Source organism: Nicotiana attenuata, chromosome 3 (genome assembly GCF_001879085.1).
Source record: "Nicotiana attenuata strain UT chromosome 3, NIATTr2, whole genome shotgun sequence".
In the NCBI taxonomy this organism is placed as follows: domain Eukaryota; kingdom Viridiplantae; phylum Streptophyta; class Magnoliopsida; order Solanales; family Solanaceae; genus Nicotiana; species Nicotiana attenuata.
Window position 1 is genome coordinate 60,724,399 of NC_031991.1, and position 18,073 is coordinate 60,742,471.

The 18,073-nt window shown below is 38.7% G+C and overlaps 1 protein-coding gene across 1 annotated transcript; it reads right to left on the reverse strand.

Moving 5' to 3' along the window:
- LOC109223885 lies at positions 1-756 on the reverse strand. Its single transcript, XM_019388356.1, has one exon. The coding sequence runs from the start codon at positions 519-521 to the stop codon at positions 222-224; it is 300 nt and encodes a 99-aa protein (XP_019243901.1). The 5' UTR covers positions 522-756; the 3' UTR covers positions 1-221.

Genomic DNA, 18,073 nt, shown 5'->3' on the forward strand with positions numbered 1-18,073 from the left:
TGCAAGAAATTAATCTGGCACATAAAAAAATCCAGCCAGAATAGCTATATAGTTTAATTTCCCCTCAATCTCATCTTACAAATAAGAAGGGGGAAAGAAGTGAAAAAATGAATTGTATATCAACTTCCTGAATTTACAGCAGAATACATGACCATGATCATGACTAGACAATAATAACGAATTTCTATCTTAGAATTTTAGTTTTTTTTTTTAAAAAAAAATCAATAGGGAATGATAGTCTCGAAACAGTGGATACCATCCAATTCCAGTGCAAACCTCTGCCTCTTCTGCTGCTGTTGGCACGAAGATGACGGCGGCGATGCCTCTCCGGCCTTCTTTTCACCACCGGTTGAGGAAGGAGACGGCGGAGAAACACCACCAGTCTTGTGATCTGATACAAGAGGTCCAACCCCTTTTTGCTGTTGTTTTGTCTCAGTAGTGGGTGCCCAAAAAGGGGTTACCTTTTGTCCGAAAACCTCAGCAGAGAGAGCATCAAAGGAACTGAATATAGACATCATCATTGTTCGTGTTTTTATTGCTTCTAACTTGGAAAACGAATGGAGTTAAAAGACAAGAAACTGAAAGTATTGCTTTGTTGGTTTCTTTTATGAAAGAAGCGTTGTAAACTTGGCTACGAAGAAAAGAAGCTGCAGAAGGAGAAGTATATATAGGGGGGTGGATTAAAGAATTGGGAATCCTTTCCCAAGTAGAATTGGAAAGATCTGGAAATGGACATAGGGAAAGAAAATTTCCACTATTCACCAATTCGTTGAATTGGTACGCAAGTTTGGACTTAGATGGCTAGTGGGTAGGCCAAGGAACTTCGAAAACTAACACTCCCCAATTAACGCGTTGCTATTTTGGGTCTATTATTACTTTTATACGACATGACATGATGTATATCTTCTGGATTTAACTGGAAGTTGCATAATTCCGGTTATTATTATATATTTAAGAGAAATTTTCAAAAATCACTAAGTTATAACTATTATTTACTGAATTACTTTCTGTTCGAGCGAAAAAGTGCTAAATCTTTTAACTATGCTAATTAGTGATGAATTAAATGACGAATTTTAGTTGAACTTAATAAATTCTAGACCGAATGAAACGGAATTCTCGTGAGACGAGTAGTGCTCAAGAGCATTAAATAACGGATTTTATATTCTATGATTGACAATAAATATGATAGCATGAATATGTAATAAATGTAAATAATGGCAATGAATGTAATAAGAAAAGATTAACCACCCAATTATTATATGATTGGGATGTTCCTTTTCTTTGTCAGCGACATGGAAAAATGAGAAGTCAAGATGGGTGTGAAATCTTTGGATCTATGGATAAAGATTGAACAATGTGTGCTTCAATAATATTATCAACGAACAAGATAACTTTTGGATATTCTCTTTTGTCAGCCTTTTGTTTAACCAGAAAACTGAATATTTGGTTAAAGCTAGAATTTAATAGAGAAATCGGGTTACTGATAATCAAGAAATAAGAGATTTTGTGAACAACAATAAAGCAATGAATAAGAGTATATTTCAGTATAATCGGAATGATATTTCGTGTCCTACAAATGTTGTGACTTTCTCCTTTTATAGTCAATTCTAAGAGAAAGTGTAATATCTTTGTCTTAATGAGGCAATTACGAGCAGTAAATGACATTAAAAGAAACGTTATTCAATCATTCTTATAAAATACAAATTCTCTAACGTATTTGGCATTTAATGTTGAATTTGAACTCTTTTACGCTATCAGATTCATATCTTCAATTCCTTCTGATCTTCGAGCCTTAAATGGATCGAACGGGTACGAGTCTCGTTTCATGTGGATAGTAGCTCGTATCTTCTCTCCCGCATCTATTGTTGCTCGTGTCTTCTAACTGTTTGTCATGCTTTGACTATTTGACCGGTCCACGTGTCATGACATGTCATCTTCAATATTTAAATTCAGTTTTTTCCCAATACACCTTTACAATGTGTTCTTATCAGAGAGCAAAGAAGATCCCTTTTTTGTTTTCTATCTCTTCCTATTTATAAGGGATATTCCCAAAAAATTCTGAAAAGTACAACATAAAGAATATCCACCTCTGAACCTATTCTACCGTTATTTTCTCACCTCAGCTGCCTGCTTTTGGCACCAGCCATTGTGAGATCAACCTTCAATCATTATATCATGGTCGACCCAGTCCTTTGTCTTTCTTATCCGTTACCACTGAATCACCAAATTTGGACCTATACAGTTAGTCCCTTCGCTTGTTGAGGTCGTGGCCTTGCACGCCCTCGATAAGCGGACATGATTTGCCTGTGTTTCGAGAGAATTTGGCTGTTGCATAAGCCGGGTCGACAAAGGTCGAGAGAGCAACACAACTAGTGGAGTCATGATTGGTGTGGTTGCCATGGGGTGACGTCATAGCCATGTGCGTCATCATTACGCACCTTCCCGAGACAACGTCTGCGTGCCTGTCGCTTTGGTTTCGGTGCCGTTGACAATCTTTTGCCTCGATTCTCGTGCCATCTAGCCCTATAAATAGATGGGGGTTTCGTTTTTCAGAAGTTTCCACCATTCCTTTCCTTGCATGAACACTGTTTTCTGTCGATCTTCTTTGCCAGCTTCTATTCTCGATTTTGCTCTCACGCTTCCATATCTCTCCTTCTTACCTTAGTCGCTACCTCCTTCTTCAGGTTTAGTAGCATACCTTTTATCGTCGACATGTCACACACCCTTCGTAGTCACGATGAAATTTTTGACGCCACTCCGTTGTCGGTGGCTCCTCCTTCCGGCGACGAGGATTTCGTGGTTGAAGAGGACAATAGCTTTCCTACCGTGGAGGAGATAGTTCCTAGAAACCCCTTGTCTAGAAGCGATTTTCATAAGGAACCTACTCCTGCTCCCGTTCAGGTGATCTCCGAGATCGGGCCGTCTCATATAGCTGAGCTCCGATCTACATATCATATCCCTTCTCACATCGAGATAGTTCCGGCTAGTGGTGAAATCGTGGAGGTCCATCGACCTGGGTACTATGCCTTTTATGTCTACCCTTTCTTAATTGGTTATACTCTCCCTCTTCTCCCCTTGACGGAGGAATTCTGCCAATTTTACAACGTCTGCCCGGCACAGCTATCCCCGTATTTGTATAAAGCTTTCTTGATGCTGAGGAAGTATGCGGAATTAGCCGGTTGCGAGGTCGATATCCGCCACCTATTACACTTGTTTTCACCAAGTTTTTTATAGAGGCACTATGATACACCTGCGACATCGCGAGACCAGAGGGCTGATAGTTGGAATGGACGACATGACGAATCGGAGGTTTTGGCACAAGTACTTCTTTATCAAAACTGAACACTTGGTATCGGACCCTGCTGGATTTCCCGAGCAGTAGAACTATAATCGTAGGTGTTGTTGGCATACGTTTGTCGTCTTCTTTTCATCCCTTTGTTTTTCATTTATTTGTGGTTTCTTTGTGTTGTTTTTTTTGGCTGAGAGGCGCGCACCCTTTCCCGTCATCGGCATTGAATACTGGGTGGCTCGCGTGTTACCTCACATGGTGAGTATTCGAGATTGGGCGGTTTTCTACAAATGTTTTGGGCCGAAGGTCTCGTCTAGTAAGTGTTACTTTTGTTTCGGCCTTCTGTTGTTTACCGTTATTTGTTTGATACGACCTCCTTATGGTGACAGGTCAACGGGCTTCCAAAAAGAAAGCTCCAGTGCCGGCATTTCGCCAGGCTATTGCATCGGCAGGGATGCAATTTACTCTAGCTGAGTCCGTCCGCGCAGGTCGTACTCAAGCTCTGTCAGCTAGGGACTCTCCTCAGAATGCTGCTGTACGGGATGAGATCTCTTCCCGACCTATCTACCACCTTGTAGATGAGTCATCTAATGGATAGGAGTCGCCATCGAGAAAGAGGCAAAGAATGGAACTTGGGAAAACCGTCACCACTAGTGTTGAAACGAGGAAGGTCATTGCCCCAACGGCGCGTCCGCACTTGTGCCAGACGCTGGGGCCATTTTTATGGCGGATGCTATTATGGCGGGGAGGTCCCCTAGGGCCGATGGGGTACATCAAGGCGGGGAGCCTATACGGGCTGCTGAAGGTGGTGCGTCATCGACGGTCGGAGGAGATGGAGCAGTGCTCGTAGAGGACGATGATTTAGGCTCAGACATCGATCCTGAAGAGGTGCGGGCTTTTTTGGAGAGAAACACCCGCGTGGAAGTGAGGACGAAGGGTCCTAACCGACACATAATCATTCCCGTGGGTTATGACCTTTTGGCTAATTCTGAACAGGCGGTGTCGTCCTTTGCTCCCTTGTGCGCTGCTTCTTAGAACGCGGTGCTTCAGACGATGAGTGATGCGGAGCTGTCGCTGAGTATTTCTGGCATGGCTTTGCGAGTAAGTGTTTTTTACTGTTTAGGATTTGTCTCGCATGTGTAATCTGCTTATGTTGACTTTCTTTCCTTTGCATGTCAGACTCTCATTATATGGATTGAGCGCGACCGGCGAGATGAACAGAGGACGACTGTTTTTAAGAAGGTGACCTCTAAGCACAAAGAGCACCATACCAAGCATCAAGCGCTGGCTGACATCTTTAACCAAGATAGCGAGTTTCAGCTATTTCGTGACGGGCTCAAATAGAGAGAGGAGGAGTTGGCGAGGAAAGTTGAGGAGTTGAAGGAGCGAAATGATGAACTGGTGAAGGCCATAGGTCGATGCAGCGAGCTTGAGGCAACTCTTAAGGCCAAGGAGGATGAGCTCGAGGTGAGCAAGGGGGTGATGGCCGAGAACACCAACCTTTAAGCGCGGGTGGCCTCCTTAACTGCTGAGCTTGGGCAGAGGGAAACGAAGGCTATTGATCTGAGGGGCGAGTTGAGTGTTAAGGTCGAGGAAATGACTCGTGTTGAAAAAGGTAGGGTGGCCGCCGTATCCGAAGTAGTAGCCTTAGATGACGCCCTCCGTGGTTGTAGGTCTGAGCGGAATAATGAGGTGGAGACGTCAGCACTCAAGGTGGCGAGGTTAGAAGAGCGGATCCTGGATCTAGAGGCGGAGTTGTCTGGATTAAACGAGCAAGTTGCTGCTATATAGGTTGAGGAAGTGCGACGGCAGTCGCAGCCGTCTACGTCTCATACTTCTATTGGTCCCATCGTGTCGCGGGAGTTGTATGAGATGTGGGTTCATGCTGAGGCTCAGCTTGATGTGTACAAGTCCCTGAAGACCGACGGGAAAGTTTCCGAGGCTGAACCCGAGGGTGTCTGTGTTAAAGCACGTGTGGCCCGTGAAGCCTGTGGTTATGACCTCGATACGCCTGGTGGGGACGATGTTGATGATGATGCAGACAGGCTCGCCTCTGACTCTTGGTACAATGATGAATACGCCGAAGGAGATGACGCGGCGTAGGTCCATTATACTTATTTTTGTTTTGCCATGCTATTTTTGTGAGGGCGTCTTCGGGCCCTTTGTAAAAAGTTTTGTAATATAACAGTTGTAATGGAATGATTAACTTTTTGCTGTGTCTTTCCGGAGTCATTTTTTGTTTGTTATGCGGTGAAGTTCCTGGCTTTTCGGCCGCTTGTGTGTAGTGTTTTGGCGTAGTCGATCGTAGATCTTTAAAGTAACTTGAGCGAGGTCGAGTGTAAAGTAATTCGAGCGATGTCGAATGTATAGTAATTCGAGCGAGGTCGAATGCTAAGTGATTCGAGCGAGGTCGAATGTTAAGTGATTCGTGTGAGATCGAATGTTAAGTGATTCGAGCGAGGTCGAATGTTATGTGATTTGAGCGAGGTCGAATGTTAAGTAATTCGATCAAGGTCGAATGTTAAGTAATTCGAGCTAGGTCGAATGTTAAGTAATTCGAGCGAATTTGAGCGAGGTCGAGTTAAGTAATTCGAGCGAGGTCGAATGTTAAGTAATTCGAACGAGGTCGAATGTTAAGTACTTCGAGCGATGTCGAATGTTAAGTGACTCGAGCGATGTCGAATGTTAAAAATGTTGTTTTATTTCATTCATTGGAGAATATCTTGGTGGAGAGTACAAAATGCTGCTTTATTTTATTCACAGGAGAATACTATACATATTCATTTCATACATATATTGGAGAAGTTTCCATGTATCTAGTCCCTTCATCTTTTGGCCTGGAGAAGCAGTCGGCAGGCGGGACGATGAACCATACTTGAACTTCGAGACGTCTCCTTCGTCGCCTCGTTAAAAACCTCCTCGAGAAAACCCAATTGGGACAAAACCCGGGTGAGGGAAAAAGAGTACGACTTGAGGGGTGTCCTTTTTCAGAAGTTGAAGAATTTGAGGTGGGCGACATTCTAATTGTTTTGTAGTAGTTTTTCTTCCATTGTTTCTAGTTGGAATGCTCCTTTGCTTGCTGCTGCCGTGATTTTGTATAGCCCGTCCCAATTGGTTCCTAGTTTGCCTTCTTTCGGGTCTTTCCTCGCTTGTGTTTTGGCCTTGAGAACATAGTCTCCGACTTTGGGTGGTCGTATTATGACTTTTTTGTTGTAGTACCTTTCTGCTTGTTGTTTTTGGGCTACCATTCTTACGTAAGCCATGTCTCTTCATTCCTCTGATTCGTCAAGGTCTTGTTTTCTATTCTCATCATTGTTTTGTCCGCTTTCATTGGACTATCTCAGGCTAGGTTCCCCGACCTTGACAGGTATCATGGGGTCAGTCCTGTAGACTAGTGAATATGGTGTTTTGCCTGTGCTCGTTTTTGGCGTAGTGCGATAGGCCCACAGTACCTGTGGTAGAATTCTGGCCATAATCCTTTGGCGTCCTCGAGCTTTTTCTTCAAGATGTTCAATATTGTTTTGTTGGAGGATTCGACTTGACCGTTACCGGCGGGATGATATGGCGTGGAGAGTATTCGCTTGATGTGCCATTTTTCGAAGAACTCGGCGGTCTTTTTTTCGGTGAATTGGGGTACGTTGTCGCAGCTGATTTCTTTTGGGATGCCAAAGCGGCATATGATGTTTCTCCATATGAATGTGATAACTTCCTGTTCGCGTATTTTGGCGAATGCACCTGCTTCCACCCACTTGGAAAAATAGTCAGTTAAAACTAAAAGGAATCGTGTGTTACCTCGTCCTGCTGGGAGGGGCCCGACAATATCCATTCCCCATTTGATAAATGGCCATGGTGATGTAACTGAGTGGAGGAGCTCGCTTGCTTGGTGTATCATAGGGGCGTATTTCTGACATTGCTCACACTTCTTGACGTAGTCGGCAGCTTCCTTCTTCATTGTGGGCCAGTAGTAACCTGCCCGAATGAGGCATCTGACGAGGGCTCGGTTTCCGGTATGGGCGCCGCAGTGGCCCTCGTGTACTTCTTCGAGGACGCACTGGTTCGGCCCTAGACATTTCGCCAAGGGGCCCCAAATGTTCTTTTGTACAGGTCGTGGTTCATGATGCTGTACCTGGCCGCCTGCATTCGAAGCTTTTTGGCTTCCTTTTTGTCTGATGGGAGTACTCCCTCCTGCAAGTATGTTATGATGCGGTTGCGCCAGTCCCAAGTCAAATTTACAGAGTGTACCTCGAGTTGATTTCTTTTTAGGGAAAAACCGATCCAAACCGAACCATGAACACACCTATATATATATATATATATATATATATATATATATATATATATATATATATATATATATATATATATATATATATATATACGAAAGGCTGACCTAGTCGCCGTACTACAGCAAGGCAGTGTTTCTGAAATTGGATCGCATGATGAGCTCATGAGTAAAGGAGAGAATGGTATGTACGCCAAGCTCATCCAAATGCAAGAAGCAGCTCATGAAACAGCTCTTAATAATGCTAGAAAGAGCAGTGCGAGGTATCTAATACACCTTATATCGCGGTCTTGACCTTTGTGGTCAACATGAAATTAATGCTCTTCAACTATTTTATTTGCAGGCCCTCGAGCGCAAGGAACTCTGTTAGCTCACCGATCATCACTAGAAACTCTTCCTATGGTCGATCACCATACTCCCGCCGATTGTCTGACTGATACCTATTTGACTAAGGTAAAATGCCGGTCAACACAAAAATTATGTAGGCTACCAACAAAATAGAAACAGAAACCAAAAATCACACTCTAATAACATAGCAGCAGCAACAAAAAGCTCACTCAAAAACTTCTATTAGTCTAACTTGATATTGAGCATCTTTAGTCATTGTTTTATAGTATCACCTACCGGAGTAGATACACGAACAGATGAAACAAGAGATTCACGGGGCGTATCCAAATAACAAGCAAAATATGATGACACATATGAAAAAGTGGAACCAGAGTCAAATAACACAGAGGCATCTCTATGGCAGACTGAGACAATACCTGTAATCACAGTATATATTGGCATAACCATAAGACAACAAGTGTAAATTTATAGAACAAAGTTCCAACAAAGTTGGAGTTTTAAAATAATTTTAAAATAAAATACGAATATTAAAAAAATATAAAGGTACCAATTCAAATTGGGGAATAGTTTTAAGTTGGAGTTTTAAAATTATTTTAAAATAAAAAAACAAAATAAAGAAATAAAAAAAACTTTCAATTCAAATTTGGGAGTAGTTATTATACTAAATTGGTAATTTAATAAAAATTCATATGTCAATTTAATAATATTAAGTAATGGATAATACAATTAGATAACCAATGAACAAAAATAAAATAAAATATATATTTATGGAAAAATATAAAAATATAAGACTTATAATTAGAATTATTATGAGAAAAGTAATACATATACACATAACTAAAATCATAATAAACAAATAGTCATAAAGGAAGAATACTAAAAACAAAAAATCAAGTGCTAGCGTAAAATTATATATACTAATTAAATTTCTCATGTAAGAAATTTTACTTAATAAATAGAACTCATAATTTATAATTAAAATTCAAAAATATAAATAAAATATATTAGGATATTATACATAAGATAATACGTTATATATAAAAAATATATATTATTAATATTTAAAAATATTAGTTGATTTTTATAATAATAATAAAAGGCTTATCTATTTTTTTTATATGAATTCAAAATTATAACTTAGGAAAAAAATTATATTAAATTTTTAGTAAAATATAAAATGAGAAATCTAATCAAATATTATAGTAGAAAAGAATGTACGAAAAGAGGGGAAATGAAGATAATTTTATAATAATTATTTTGAATTAATTAATGAAAAAATATAAATAAATAACACTCAAGAAAAATTATTGATAAATTTACACAATTAAAGAATTTTGAACAGTATAACATAAGTATGAAAAAAATATTTCCAGAATAAGAAAATATATACTTACATTCTCTTAAAAGAGAAGTAGTATTAAAATATTAAGTCAATTGATAAGTTAATAAAGAGTCACATTAGTAAATGTATAGTACTAAGTACTTGCTAGTTTAATAAAAAATAAACAAGGAATAAATAGTTTATTTGATTACTATATGATGTGTGTCCTTTGATTTTGTATATATTTTATTATATTTATGTACACTATATTAAATAATAAAATAATAACTACTAATATTTATTAAAACAATATGATATATTAGATCAGAATTTTATAAGATTAATATTCTGTCAAATATTGCGCGTGTCGCGCGGGTTCTAACACTTGTTTTATTAATAAGAAGTTTAAAGTTAATTCACTTTTAAATATAAAGGTATTTTATTATTATTTTTAAATAAACTAACAAGGCAATATTGTTATATAAAATAGAACCGAGGGATTAAATTTTCTTTTATACTTTGGACCAAAAGAGCTTATAGTATTAACTAAAGGTTAATTTATTAAGGAAATACTCCCTCCGTTCCAATTTAAGTGAACTTGTTTGATTGGACACGGAATTTAAAAAAAATGAAGACTTTTGAAATTTGTGGTACTAAACAAGTTATAAAGGGGCCCAGAGTATTTGTGTGGTTATAAAAGCTTCTCATTAAGAGTAGAATTGTAAGTTTAAGCTAAATTGTTACCAAATTTAGAAAATGATCATTCTTTTTTGAACGGACTCAAAATGAAATACGTTCACATATATAATGCTAAAACGTGTCTTGTTTCCTATGGTTTGAGCATCTGGTTATGCGTGTCGTTTCAACTATTACCCTGTTTTTTTAGCATGCTAGCTGCTATTTGTCCATCCATTATTTATTTCGTGTGGATAGGTTTGGACCAACGCCATATTGGTGGTGGGACTTTCTTTCGTAACGAAANCTTTCGATGTTTAAACCTATCAAATCAAGTCCGATTGACCTCAAATTTTGCACGCAAGTCATATTCGACATCGCGGACCTACTCCAACTTCCGGAATCGGATTCCGACCCCGATATCAAAAAGTCCACTTCCGATCAAACTTCTCAAAAACCTTCAAATTTTTATCTTTAGCCAAATGACTCCAAAATGACCTACGGACCCCCGAATTCACTTCTGATCGCGCTCCCAACTCCAGAATCACCATACGGAGCTATTCACAGACTCGGAATCCCAAACGGACATCGATAACACTGAAATGCACTTCAAGCCAAACTTATGAAATTTCTTCTAACATGCTAACTTCCACAATAGGCGTCAAAATGCTCCCGGGTTATCCAAGACCCGAACCGGTTATGCGCCCAAGTCCGAAATCATCATACAAACCTGATGGAACCTTCAGATCCCGATTCCAAGGTCGTTTACTCAAAAATCCCGTCCTAGTTAATTCTTTCAACTTTAAGCTTCCGAAATGAGGATTCTCTTTCCAAATCAACTCTGAACTTTCCAAAATTCAATTCCGACCACGTGTACAAGTCATAACACCTGAAATGAAGCTGCTCATGGCCTCAGACTGCTGAACACGCACTAGGGCTCAAAACAACCGGTCGGGTCGTTACAAAAATAATAGACAAGAAAGGACGGTACCAAAAAGTCATATAAAAGCAGAATTGTTTGCAACAAATTTATTTGTGATACAAAAATAAATTGCAACCACAATATAAATATGAAGAAACATGATTTTATTGATAAAATGATGCGGGTACAATTCTGTTTGTTCCCTTGATTCTTCTCTCTAGATCTTTCTCCGTGGGGCTTAACTAGCGTATTTCTCGAACGTAGAATGATGCGAACTTCCTTAGGATATATTTGATCTCCAGGAAAAGGAAGAACATTTGTTGATCACTTCGGTGGCTTTGAGAAAGACAATATTTGATGTCTTTGATCTCATATGAATATTCCATGAGTTTTTATGGAATTTTGAGATGCTCTCAAAGGGAATATGTGGCCCCCTTTTATAGGTATAGCTAGGGTTTCGGGTAGAGTACCTTCCAAGCTAGGGTTTCAGGTAGAGTAGCCTCCAAGTTAGGGTTTCAAATAAAGTAGCCTCCAAGAAACTTCGATGGACTCTACTTGTAGTATCTTAAATTTAGGATCAAACCCAAATTTCATATGGATTTGATCTGATAAAATTTTGATGTCTACAAATGCCCTCTACTTCAAGGCTTGTCGGGGCGTAGATTTATAAGATCGTCGTGGACGAGGCTTGAAGTACCAGTAAAGAAGACACCACATTCTTTTCGTCGTGAGAGAGGAGATGAAGGGCAGATTTGGTCCCACTGGGCGTGCCAATTTGTTGACAATAAATTGCGTCAAGAAAATAAAATAAGACAGAAAAATATTACAACAATCGTTGTATTTTATTCGAATATTTGACTGTTGCAATCCCTATGAATCCTCTTATTCTTCTTTCCAATAGTAAATAAATTCAATGGGAATTTATAGACAATAAATTTGTGTGAAGAAAATAATATCAAGAACAAAAAAATATCGCATAATCATAGTATTTGATTTCAAATAATTTGAGTGTACAATCTCTATGAATCCTCTGATTCTTCTTTTCAATAGTAAATAAATTCAAGGGTCCTTCGAGCTTGATATTGAATCTATATTTGTCGTCACGAACGATGATCTTGAATTCACTAGCAGGAACTTTGATTCGAACTCGTACTCCTCGAATCTTGATTTGTTCTTCGTTCTTGAGCTTGAACTTGATTTCTTGAACTTGAACTTGATTGCTTGAAGCTTGAAACTTGTAGAAAAATATATAGCGTTTGATCCACGAGCTCTCTCTTGCTTCTTGTTATAACTTCTGGTATCTTTGCTGAGTTATCAAGACCCCTGTTTATAGTTGTGGGAGGGAAGAGTTATGATAAGAACAAACTCTTTCCGACCAATCAGATTGAAGAGTGACAAGGACGCATTTGATTGGCCAGAACATATCACTTGTACATGTGGCGCGATTTCATTGACCTTTTAATTTGACTTGGCATGCCTTGTCATTTTGGCACGTGGCATGATCCTATTGGCGTTTCCGTTTGACTTGTCGTGCCACGTCATTTGACATGTGACACCAAACTGGGCCTCTAGGAAGATGACATATTGAGCCTAATAAAGTGGCTCATCAATACTGGCCCAACTAAATAGGCTAGCCCAGTCAATATTTATTGGACTTAAGTAATTAATCCAATTATATTAGCCCATAATATTTATTTGGACTAATATATTTAAAATATAGTCCAAATTATTTATTGAATTTTAATCCAATAAATTTTGCATGCCTGCAAATGCCCGGGGTGTAGACGTGTTGAACTTTAAAACAAAGCTTGAAGTACAATGTCAAATAGCTTGAGCTCTTGACCCCGAATTGCAATTTGTTTTCTCAAATACAAAGTTTTCAATCTTAATACGTTCAATAAACTTTCATCCTCTTTAGAAAGATATATATATCTTAAGTTGATGAGTTTTTAATGTTGGCTTCAAGAAAGTTTAATTATGTAAATAATTGAAGATCAATTGCCACTACTGTAAAGAGATATACTATCAAAGCCAATACACAATCTTTCTGGTGGCACACGTGAGTCAAGGACTCCTATTCATATAGGAATGCCGTCCTCCGCACATCACCAAGCAAATAAGGAGTGTTTGACAGTCTCTAAATCCCACTTGAACTTGAAGTAGCCAATGACTAAATCCCGTTAGGAGACAATTTACATTACTGACTCCCACATCGCTAATATGTCTTTGCAACACATCCTCGCATCTCTATATATATATATATATATAGATGCATGCTCGCCAGTTGTGAATATCAATTCGGAGTGTTTGCCAATTCTCTCGAGTGCACATTTGACAGGTAATTTCTTCCCCTTTTTCTAATTTCCGTTACCCTTTTACGGCCAGCACATCATTATGGTATAAAATTAATATCTTGTCGTAGAAAAGTCCAAATCATGGTTCGTTTAGTTCTATAGAAGCTAGACTTTTAGTTCTAGAAAATATCCGAAATTCAGAATTAATCTCCTCGCGGATGATCCTAGAGAGAAAGTTTCAAGTACCTAGGGTCTATTATCCAGGGAGATGGAGAGATTGACGGGGATATCACGCACCGCATTGGGGTGGGGTGGATGAAATGGCGTTTAGCATCTGGAGTCCTGTGTGACAAGAGGGTACCACCGAAACTCAAAGGTAAGTTCTACAGAGCGGTGGTTAGGTCGGCTATGTTATATGGGGCTGAGTGTTGGCCAATTAAGAATTCACATATCCAGAAGATGAAAGTAGCCGAGATGAGGATGTTGAGATGGATGTGCGGGCATACTAAACTGGACAAGATAAGGAATGAAGATATTCGGGAGAAGGTGGGTGTTGCTCCCGTGGACGATAAGATGCGGGAAGCGAGGCTTAGGTGGTTTGGGCACGTGCGGAGGAGAACCATAGATTCCCCGGTTAGGAGGTGCGAGCGATTGGCTTTGGCAGGTACGAGAAGAGGTAGAGGGTGGCTAAGAAGAATTGAGGCGAGGTGATCAGGAAAGATATGGCGTGACTTCAAATTTCCGAGGACATGGCTCTTGATAGGAACGTGTGGAGGTCGAGCATTAGGGTTGTAGGCTAGGGGGTAGTTCATAGTTTTTCCCTCTTTGTACCGAGTAGTCTGATAGAGTTTTGCCTATTTCTGTTAGGGGTCTATGTTGTGTTCACACTATTTTGTTGTTTCGCATAGGATTGTATTACTGCACTCCCTTTAACCATTTTGGTGTATCTTAAGATATTATTATTACTTCTTTTGCTTCTTTTGTTGTTACAGATCTCTTCTTTTATTTTTTTCTGATATTATTATCTCTTCGGTTGAGCCGAGGGTCTCCCGGAAACAGCCTCTCTACCCTTCCAGGTTAGGGGTAAGGTCTGCGTACATCCTACCCTCCCCAGACACCACTAGTGAAATTTTACTGGGTATGTTGTTGTTGTTGTTAGATCATCCTAGATGATTTTTTTAAGTTAATTGTTGTCATGCTGATATTTCTAGATTTGTGCGACTTCACCAAAAGTTTTATATCTAGATGTAGGTACCTCAGAATCACAAACCGTTTGATTTTTCAGAAATTAGAGTCCAATATCTACAAGATATCCGAAATTCTAAATTAAACACTTTCAGGATCATTCTAGATGATTTTTTGAAGTCGACTTTATATTCGAACAAGCCAACAATTTCAGATTTGTGAGACTTTACCAAAAGTTTTATATCTTGATGTAGGAACCTCGTAATAGCAAAACATTTAATTTCTCAGAAACTAGAGTTCAAAATCTACAACATATTCGAAATTCAGAATTAAACACTTTCAGGATTGTTCTAGATGATTTTTTGAGTCGGCTTTACATCGGAACAAGCCAACGGGTTCAGATTATCGCAGCTTCACGAAAACCTTTGTATCTCAATGTTGGAATGTCGGAATTGAAAACCTTTTTAATTGATAGAAATAAGACTCAGAGAACTTCGTTCTCACCAAAAGTCATGGCCCGAATTATGCCAGATTATTCTAGGCAATACTTTGAACTCAATTTTCGGATCTGACACGCCTTGGAGGGTAACTATCTTTCTTGTACTTGTACATTTTTATTTGTTGCTTTCTTTTTTGTTTTTGTAGGCAATGGAGATATCTTTATCAACAAGGTTAGCTGCCATAGAAGGATAAAATCGTGGCAAAAAAATAGAAGGACAAATCTTCAACATCATATGGGAGGACAAGTCCATGACGGTATATGGAACGACAAATCCATGACAGCATATATGGAAGGATCAAATTCATAACAAAATATAAATGGATCAGTTCCATGAAGAGGACAACTTAAGGTGCAAAGGGACTTAAACGTCCACCTTAAGATTGGAAAATTATAGTTCTTTTTAAGGACAAACCTATGAAGAGGTCAACTTAAGGTGCAAAGGGACTTCAACATCCACCTTAAGATTGAAAAATTATAGTAGTTCCTTTTAAGGACAAACCCGCGAAGAGACCAACTTAAGGTGCAAAGGGATTTATATTTTCACCTTAAGATTGGAAAGTTATAGTTCCTTTTAAGGACAAACCCACGAAGAGACAAACTTAAGGTGCAGAGGGACAAATATGTCCACCTTAAGATTGGAAAGTTATAGTTCCTTTAAGGACAAACCTACGAAGAGGCCAACTTAAGGTGCAAAGGGACTTAAATGTCCACCTTAAGATTGGAAAATTAGAAAGTTCAACTCGAAGACTTAGTGGACGTGACGACATCGACTTGAACACTTGGAAAACTTTGCAGATTTGGCGGACTTTGCAGACATCAACTTGAAGAGTGGTGGACTTTTAAAATTCAACTTGAAAAATTAAGAGACTTGAGGACTTCAACTTGAAGATTTGGAGGGCTTAAATAATTCAACTTGAAGACCGACGAATTTGAAGACTTCAACTTGAAGACCGACGAACTTGAAGACTTCAACTTGAAGACTTGGAGGGCTTAAATATTTCAACTTGAAGACCGAAGAACTTGAAGACCAGCAGACTTAAAGATTTGGCGAACATGAAGACATAGTAAACCCCAGACTTCAATGCAAATACATTGTAGCATCCTAAAAGACTATAATCATTTTATTGAAGTCATCAATATACCATAGCGGCTTGCCCCCTTTAATCAAGTGACATCCAAAGTTTAACAGAATAATGGTATCTCAGCTTGTTTTTCAAGAGTTGATTGAAGGGATTACATTCCATCGTACTTCATTCAAACAACGATTAGGGCCCTATGTATCTGATGATAGACTATAATTTCGTATTTTAGTCAATTATTACACTGCACTTTAGTTGAGTTTGCGCTTTAATCGCTAGTGTTTTGCACTAACGGTGTGTTTTATGCCTTGTAGGAGTGATTCCGAGCTATATAGATGTTATGGAATGAATTTAAGTGATTTGAAGCTTTGAAGTCTGAGTAAAAGCTCAAGGAGTTAAGCCGGGATCGTGTTCGGGGGTCAAATTTGATAATTAAGTACGAACGAAGACTTGAGGAGACATATTGTGCACTGTCTAGTAAAATAGACATAATTTTTTTCTCAGAACTCCATTTGGGCTCCACAATATATGGTTGGAAAGCTAACTCAAAGGGCTACAACTTTCATGTTTTACGTTTTTCCAAATTCCAAACGGAACAGGGTGAAAAACCGCGGTTCCACCGCGACCGCGGCAGAACCGCGGTAGAAGATGGTCGCGGACAACTGAAGAATCAGAGGGCATGTTTGGCCGCGGTTCCACCGCGACCGCGGCAAAACCGCGGCAGGAGGCGGAAATTTCAGGGACTTATGTGCAAAATACGGGATTTTAAGCCCTAAACCCTATATTAAACCAAGGAAGCCGGCCAAGAAAGGGAGGGGACATATTTTGGACATAGATTCGACCTAAGGAGGCAAGAACACATTGGGAGCAAGGCGGAGAATTCTTCTACGAGTTTTTCCTTCCTCTTCCTATTTTTTTCATTGTTGGTTATGACTTTTAGTATTGTAGTTTTACATACTATTATGAATAGCTAATTTGTTATCTAGAGTTTTGATAGAACCTTTTGTAGGATAAATTCTTGTTATGTTTTTATATAATTGAGCCATAGCTTTTCTCTATTTGTTCAACTACGTTTATATTATGGTTGGTTGAAGAGCTCTCAATTAGTTGTGCCTATTTAGTATGCATAACTCGGGAGAGAGTGTATATTTAGGTAATTGTTGAACAACACCACTCCCAGAGTATATGAGGGATCAATAACCGAGGGTTTAAAGGTGGGATTAGGGATAACGAAGCCTTGGGTGCGATCTGAAGTGAGCTGTATTAAAAGCCAGCTAGCGTAGCTCGGGAGAGTGCGTCTAGTAAATTGTCGTAATTACTCGGGAGAGATTTACCGTAATAAGAGTGCTCATGATCGGTAGAGAATACTTAGGCGAAATTATAGAAGACATAGCGGGAAGGATTCCGACAATAGGGGAAATCATAACTCTAGACCTCCTTAATCTTTTCTCTAACCCTTAGTATCGTTAGTTGTTAATTTACTATTTTAATTTGTTAGTTAATTAGTTAAACAGAAGAATCTTAATATCTATAAGTTAGGAATTGTTCAAGCTTGTCTTCTTGGTGATAGTGAACAACTGTAGCTAAACCTCAGTTCTCTGTGGGATTCGACTCCGGACTTGTAAACCGGATTATATTTGCAGCGACCGCATTGTCCTTTTTATAAGGCATAGTTGGGCGTGATCATCGTTCATGTAAATATTAATCACTACAAATTTATATATGTCTTTCGAATACAAATTAACCACTTAATCATGATTGAGGGATATGATTGTCACTTTAATTTTTAATTGCTTAAGTTAAATTCCTTAATTTGGTGTAAACACCCGAAAGTATTTACCATTGTCAATTACCTCACATCACATTATTAAATTTAGCTGCTCAAACTCAAATTTAGCTTGCCTAAAGTTCCAATCGTGGTAGCTTTAGCGAGTTTTTTTTTTTATTTTAAAGAATTTGCTTTTAAAGTTTTTTTTTTTTAAAAAAAACGTGTGATCTACAATATTTATATGTCTATAAAATATTCTCGTTAATGATTTAATTAGAAATTTAAATTGAAAGTTTTCTAAATATAAAAAATGTTAAAAGAAGGAATCGGATTAGTATTATATGCATTGTCACCTAACAATTTACTAGACAATGAAACTGCAAGAAATCTGGCACATGAACAATCCAG

Bases quoted from the DNA above. Each gene is read 5' to 3' on its own strand.
- LOC109223885 (XM_019388356.1), bottom strand. From the start codon at position 521: ATGATGATGTCTATATTCAGTTCCTTTGATGCTCTCTCTGCTGAGGTT.